General features: G+C 33.6%; 1 protein-coding gene across 1 annotated transcript; it reads left to right on the forward strand.

The window, feature by feature from the left end:
• Positions 1–581: 581 nt before the first annotated feature.
• Positions 582–6,056, forward strand: LOC111717809 (homeobox protein unc-4). The gene is made up of 5 exons (XM_023493257.1): positions 582–738; positions 1,639–1,880; positions 3,342–3,499; positions 4,271–4,441; positions 4,837–6,056. Exons 1-5 carry the CDS (start codon positions 725–727, stop codon positions 5,341–5,343), a joined length of 1,092 nt encoding a protein of 363 aa, XP_023349025.1. The 5' UTR covers positions 582–724; the 3' UTR covers positions 5,344–6,056.
• The last annotated feature ends 1,906 nt before the right edge of the window (positions 6,057–7,962 follow it).

The raw sequence follows: 7,962 nt of genomic DNA on the forward strand, positions 1-7,962 counted from the left end.
TTATATAATAATGAAGCCCATCAAATGGTCAAATTGATGCGAAGTTACTGAGGTAGTAGATTGTAACCTCTCTATACTCCAATAGCTTTGATTTTACACTAAAATATGATAAAACCTAATTTAATTTGCTACATAAGAGAAATTAAAATTTTTCATTATTCTCAAAAAAGGCGAAATAATAATATTATATTACATTTTAATCTAGCCAGCGCAGAATTTACTTTAATTTGTCGTGAAGTTGGTATAATCTCGCAAAGTCGTGCCATACAACCCATTTATCTTACTAAATACATGATATGTTATATACACTGTACATATGTACTGTACACTGTACAGTGTACAGTGTACACCCACGCTTGTAATCTGACTAATGAAGCTCTATCTAACAAAGTGGTGTAGCCTAGTTTACAGTGATATATGTAGTTCTGTCTTACACCCGCTATTTACACCGCCACTAAACAGACGGGAATTAATTTCCCTCCAATTGCCGCCAAGACGGCCCAGTGGCGGCAGATTTCGCTGTGGCGACACGGGATGGTTGCGCCGGGGTTTGATTCCAACCAGTTAATCCTGGTACCCATAGCAGAAAACAGCCAAACCCAACCGTTCTAGTGATCATTAACATATTAAAAAATATACTGGGTGCTGATTAAATAAATTAGTTTTTCCTAAAATCGTCGTCATTTTCCCGCAGTACAGGGGCTCCGCACCCTCACCTTGGGATATGCTGGACATTAGGTAAAAAATAATAAATATTTAAATAAGAATTATGAATTTAAAAATGAGGAAATATGCTAAATTTATTAAAATGATAATAATGACATCAAAAGAAAAACTAAAATGTAGAAAACAAAATAATCATTACCAAATAAATGTCATTTACGATAAAATTTTGCATAAATACCAAATTTTAGGTGTTTAGTACCTATTCAATTAAACAAAAAGTCATATCGGAGAAAATCTTTAAATTTTCAAGTCAGCCATGACAAAATAAATATATCTATTTAAATTAAAACAGGTTTATTTGACCGAATGATTAAGAAGAAATAAATTTCTTACAATACAGAAGAATGTTATCGTATTAAAGATGCAAAATTCTTAAATTAGAAATAAATAAAAGATACAAATTTTCTTTTATTTAGGTATTTTCTTTTTTCAATAATAATCTTCTAAATTGTTTACATATTGAAAAAAATGAAAAAATTTCAAATAATCATAACAAATAGTACAGTGCTAACCATTTTAGCACTGAAAGGTTATCTTTTTTGTCAACATTTTTGTATTATAAATGGTGCTAAGAATTAGGCAATATGTAATTGTTGCAACTAAAATATATTTGAAAATGTTGAGAATGGAAACAATTGAAAATAAAAAATTTGGCGGCATTATTAATTAAAGAAATAGTGAATAAGTCAAATTTTTTTATTCGAAATTTACACCGTTACAAAAATATGCATCAACTATTAAGACAAAGTCAATGTTAAAATGTTTAGCTTTAACAATTATATACATATATCTAGATATAAAAGTTTTAAAGCTACAAGTTGGTTGTTTTACAAGAGAAAGTTTATTTTAGTTCAAAATGAACTGTAGATAAACAAAAGTCTTTTCTTTTTTAATTGAATAATTTTTTTTCAGAATGTTTCCCCGACCGTTGCACTTGTCTGACCAGAATGTTGCAACAGCTGCTCTGCTGGCCCGCCTGACCGGTCGACCACCTCTACCCCTCCCACCTTTTCTGACAGGGAAACTACCAATGCCCCACCTTCCCCAGCTCCTGGGGCTACCCATGGGCCACCATCAACAACATTTTTCCCCACCAGGCTTTCTACAGGGGTTTCATAATAACAGAGACGACGGAGCAGAGTCCCCAATAGACGGTGAGTTTTTATTCAGACACCCTTTAATGAAAAGTTTGTTTTTTAATCTTTCTATTTATTTATTTGCAGTCGAATAATTTTTAATTTTTTACTTTCAATCTCCAACTGAGGGTCAGTTTTTTTCAATAAACCCTTTAAAAATATTTTATTGTTCTTCTTTTTATGTATCAGCAGTCGACTGATTGTTTAATTTACAATCCCCAATAATTATAAACAGTTAGTTTCTTTTTCAAAAAACCCTTTAATAAATTTCATTCTTCTACCTTTCTATTTATTTATTAACAGTCGACAATTGTCTTACTTTCAATCCCCAGCTGTGGGTCAGTTTTTTCAATAAACTCTTTAATAAAATTTCATTCTTCTACCTTTAATTTGTTTATTAGCAGTCGACTAATTGTGCAACTTACAATCCCCAATAATTATAAACAGTTAGTTTTTTTCAAGAAACCATTTTTAAAAATTTCATTCTTCTACCTTTCTATTTATATAGCAACAGACGACTAATTGTTTTACTTTCAATTACTATTGTTCATAAGAAATATTGGATATTGTTTGTATTGGAACCCCCCCTGCTGTGGTATCAACGGGAGGGTATAGGAAATATATTTTTCATTTTAGCGAAATACCACAAATTAATTTATAAATGAAGAAATGAAACCTTATAGGATGAGGGAGGGGGGGGTGGGGGAGAGAGAGAGAGAGAGAGAGAGAGAGAGAGAGAGAGAGAGAGAGAGAGAGAGAGAGAGAGAGAGAGAGAGAGAGAGAAACGCCATTTATTTGTCAAGCTTTATTCATAATTATAAGATAAATTATTTGAAGATCTTAATATGATTAAAAACGGAATATTCTTGGTTCAAAACTGCATTTTGAATTCAATATTTATAATCTGTCATAAATACGTTTAAAATGAATAAATGAGAAAGATTTGTTAACACAATTGGACCAGGAACATTTCCTGTATTTGCCTTCATTATTATTCAAGAGACAGCAGTTACAGAAAATCTGTCTTTACTACAACCTAAGGAGAGGATCAATTTATGTTGGATCCTTAGATATTTATTGCTCCCATGATCCCTAGATCTATAGTGATCCTACTGATCCAATAAGAATCCGCGAAGTGTGGCGGGGGGGATACGCTTCATAATCCCCATGTAGAGAGGGAGGGGAGGGGAATAAGATGGTAATATAGAGAGATGGTGGAGGGGGGTGGGGGTCTTTACCTTGGGGCATAGTAATCCCCCATGAAATAACAATCTATCTATCTGTCTATCTATCCATATATAGATATAGATAAGGAAATCTTCAAATCATATCATGTTTCATCTATCTATCTATCTATATCTATCTATCTATCTATCTATCTATCTATCTATCTGTCTATCTATCTATCTATCTATCTATCTATCTATCTATCTATCTATCTATCTATCTATCTATCTATCTATCTATCAATATATCTAGAAGATGACGAGGAAGCAAAACGAAGACGATCTCGGACAAATTTCTCCCAATGGCAGCTGGAAGAGCTAGAACGCGCTTTTCTCTCTTGTCACTATCCAGACGTTTTTATGCGCGAAGCACTCGCTATGCGCTTAGATCTGAAGGAATCTAGAGTAGCGGTAAGCTTTAAATAATTATTTTGTATTTATATGTTTTATTATTTCAAATTTGTATATTTATAAAAAGCTGTGAATTATTATTAAAAGACTGTGTTGGAAGTGTATATTAAAAGTGGTTTTGTCGGAACAATATAGGATCATCGTTCACAATCAAGTCCTGGTTGTGGGCGTGTAACCTGTCATTTCTACAAATTATACCAAATCATTGAATTCACAACCAGACAAAACACAATACTAGCGGGGGAAGAGAAACACGGGCAACTCGGAAAAGTAATAACAAAGTTTTTATTCGAAGAGTTATTAGTACTGGACTTTTTACTGAGAGTTAAATAACTCTTAATGTGAGGGGGGGGGGNAGTGAAAGATTTTTAGGTGGGGGGAAGGGGTGTTACTCTTTTTTATTTCTCTTTTATAATATGAATTTTTCAATAAACTACTTTGTGGCTTTTTTAATGATGCGTTTGAAAATAGCAGCATGGTTAGGTCTGACATTTCTAGCTCAAACAAATTTATAACTATTTATTGTTTTGTTTGTATAAAAACCAAATCATTAATTAAATAATTAATGACATAATTGCTTAATTATTCGCCATAATTGTTTTCCTCTGGGTTATTATCCACAAAAGAATATTATTATTCAATAATTATTAATAGTAACAAAACTATTTAATATTGTTTCAGCGAAAATAATTTCATTATTACAATTATTATTGTTAATATTATCATTATTTTCATTATTATTATTATTATTATTATTATATATTATTCCAGGTATGGTTTCAAAACCGGCGAGCCAAGTGGCGAAAGCTTGATAACACAAAGAAGGGACCAGGTCGACCGGCGCACAACGCGCACCCGCAAACCTGTTCCGGTGAACCTATTCCTCCAGAGGAGATTAGAAAGCGGGAGCAGCAGAGGAGAGAAAGAAAACTTGTCAGACAGGTAGATAGATAGATAGATAGACACTCATGTTGTGAACAATTTAGAGATCAGAAAACTCAGAGAGAAAGAAAAAAGATTAAAAAGAAAAATAGCATCAAATAATGGGGAGCATGGGGGGGCAGAAGGGGAAATATTTCGGGGAACATTTCTGTAAAGTTACTTTTATATGAAGGAGATGTATTTGAGGGGAATTCACAGATTGAGATTGAGAATTGATACAGGACGAGAATATTTGGTTTTTGACCAGTTCATCATTTCATTTCTTTGATCCAGGGAACATATTTGGTCCCTTGAGGACCTGGGGGGGGGGTGACATTCAATAGGGAGGGTACATGATATCAGCTTTGGTAAAAAAAATTGATTAATTCCAATTTTTTAAATTTGATTTCTTTTAGTTGGAGAAACAGCAGAAGAAGCTTGAAGCTAAGGGTATCCTTGTTGAATTATCTCAGCTTCGGCGGGAGTGGGAGGCGGCGAGGAATAACGGCCGCGGCGGAAACAACGAACCCATCGAGGAGCACGAGATTGACGTCGTCGGTGATGATTCAGATGATGAAGATCTTGGAGATATAGATCTTCCCTCACTCTCCTCCCTTCCTTCTCTCTCCTCCCTCCCCTCCCTCTCCTCCCTCCCCTCTATAGAAACAGATCTACGCTCTCTACCCTCTCCCACCTCCAATGGATTCAAACTTAGAAATAATTTTAGTATAGACAATCTCCTGGCGGTCAGATTTGGAACTTCAATGCACTCAACGATGCACACCAGTATACATTCAAACTACGTGAAACAGGAAGAGCAGGAAGAACAGGAAGAGCAGGAAGAACAGGAAGAACAGGATGAACATGAAGAGCATGATGAGCAGGAAACACAAACAATGATGAAACAGGAGAATCTGGAGTGAATGCTGTGAAAAAGCCAAATGAATAAATTCCAATGGAAAATCATGGACGATTGTTATATGCGTTTTCATCAAATACGTAAATTAATAGATATGTGCCCCTCAACCCCCCCCCCCCTCCTTCTGTTTTTAATAAGAAAAATACCATTTATTGCCCTTCTTCCTATCGCCAGTTAGTTTTATGTGATACAAAATAAATGCGTAAAGCCATTGTTTAACGGTTTGTTTACATATGATTGTCAGTGTACTGCAATGACATAAATTAATATTCTGACCACGTGCCCCCCCCGGGGGGGATCCCTCCCCCCTCTCAACATGGATTCAGTTGACCAGTAAACTCCCCAGGCTCCTTTCTGAATATTAAACAAAAATACATTCTAACATTTTAGAAATAGAAATAATTTATTTTCAAAATTTAGTGCATATAAAACGTTATTTTATTCCCCCCAAAATGTGAACATTTATTCTAACTTTCATTTATTATAGTTTTTATTTAATTATTTTAGCACAAGTTAAAAAAATAATTTAATTGAAATACTTTGGTATGAATCCGAGCAATAATCATCCCCGGCTCCAACCTCCAGCCCCTGCCCCCCCCCCCTCTACCCACTAAATTTCTGTTTCTGTGTAGATATAGTTCATTTTTATTTAACATCAGCCCGTATCCAGGTATTTGTGTTATTATTGTTATATATATAGTTAAGCGATTCCTCCAGTCAAATATATTAAATAATTATTACCTTTTTTAGAAATTGACAGAAAAGTGAAATACAGAGAAAAAGAAAAAAAACTGAAATGATTCCCATCTTGCATTGAATTAAAGGGACTGTAGGCTTAATATCAAGTTACCTGCCATATGTATAGAGTGTTCATTATAGTTTCAGTAGAAGTAAATATTTCCATTTACTGATGCGCTGATTAAAGGATTTTAAAATCTAATTGGATAATGAGATAGATGTTGCCGCTATTCTATTTCTATTTGTTCAGAATAGACAACAAACACATGACTGAACCCTGATTGGATAAGGCGCTAATGGACTCGGCATATAGGAGTGCGGTGTGTTCGATTCACCATTATATCCATTAAACCTTAGATTGATCAATGACGCCAGGCTTATCCTTTAAAACGTTAGTAATTGTTAAAAACTTTGTTTACAAGTTGATATTTAACAAATATTGATATTTACATCTAGAGGTCGCAGAACAAATAAATTTTTTATTTTCAAATTTTTAAAATAAAACATTAGCTGTGTTGAGATCCCAATGTACGCCTCCGCGATGAACAGTCAAATGTTTAAAGGGTAACGCTGTAAGTGGACATGGCCCTCTTTGCCCCAGAGGGTCACTTGAAATTACGCGAACAGTCCCTTACACGGGCAGCCGTAGTATATTTGAATTTCCGAGCCGGGTCAACCTTTCCAGTCCCAGTTTGTACTGTACCTATGGACAGGACTAGCCGGTGCAACAAGGTTGGCGTGGTTATATAACTTGAATTTACTTTTACTAAAGGGGCAGATTTGCCTGCTTACAAAAAGGAGTTTGTAATTTGTGCCAGATTTATTTCTAAACATGATCGAGTTTAAAAACCATTTTCATTATCGTTCTGAATTTTTTGTTTTATCCTTTTGCTTTTGTTAGTCAACATTTGTCATTCATGCCAACTTGCAGATATAGCAGGGAACAGCTATCGATCATGAATCAATCATATAAACTTCTTTGTAAAGTTTTTTTTTCTAGAATAATGCGCTTTGGGTAATAATTGTGTAAAAAAATGCAAAATTCAGGTTTTAGTTAACTTTTTAAACATGCCAAAGATTTTATTAGTTATAGTTAAAGACTTTAATAGGCTTAGATACTTTAATGGTTAAATTTAAAGACTTTAATAGTTTTAGTTATGTTAAAGATTTTAATATTCATAGTTATTAAGACTTTAATGGTTATAGTTATAATAAGGACTTTAAAGGGACCGTTCACTTATTTGGGTAAATAACCTAGTGTAGCTATTCATTGACATCATGCAGTTTTACTTTTCAAAGATAGCTATAGCCGATTTATCGCTTAGAATTCCAGCGCAAAGGTATGATACCTTTTCAAAGACACCATTCAAACGTTTTTTTTTCAAAAGCAACAGTTCAATAAAATCTAAAATTATCATATTTTAATGACATCATGAGTCAGCCATTATACAATAAAATATGTAAACTTTTAATTTTAGAATTAGCAAGAAATTATTGTTTTTTTGTTGATTCAAAGACGACCTTCTCTCTCCGTCAAACCGGTTCCTAGATTCCATCTCAGGGATTCCTGCCTCCTGGGGAAGTAGCGAAAACGTATCAATCCGTCAAATGTTTAAAATACAAAATAAGTTATATTTTGAAAATAAACAGTTTTTAAATAATTTAATAATTAAAGATATTTATAATTAACTATTATTAGGAATGATATATACTTTGGAGAAAAAAACTCAGCGGGAGCGGTTGAACCAGCGGTTGAGATCTAGCCTAGACTCTACGCAGTTCAGAATAAGAAATGCGCCTTTTTTTCTCAAATTTAAAATTTGTTCAATCAATAAATTCGTGCTTTTTTCATTCACATTTTTATTCACTTTTTAAAACTTTTTAG

This window comes from Eurytemora carolleeae, unplaced genomic scaffold (genome assembly GCF_000591075.1).
Source record: "Eurytemora carolleeae unplaced genomic scaffold, Eaff_2.0 scaffold1476, whole genome shotgun sequence".
NCBI lineage: Eukaryota > Metazoa > Arthropoda > Copepoda > Calanoida > Temoridae > Eurytemora > Eurytemora carolleeae.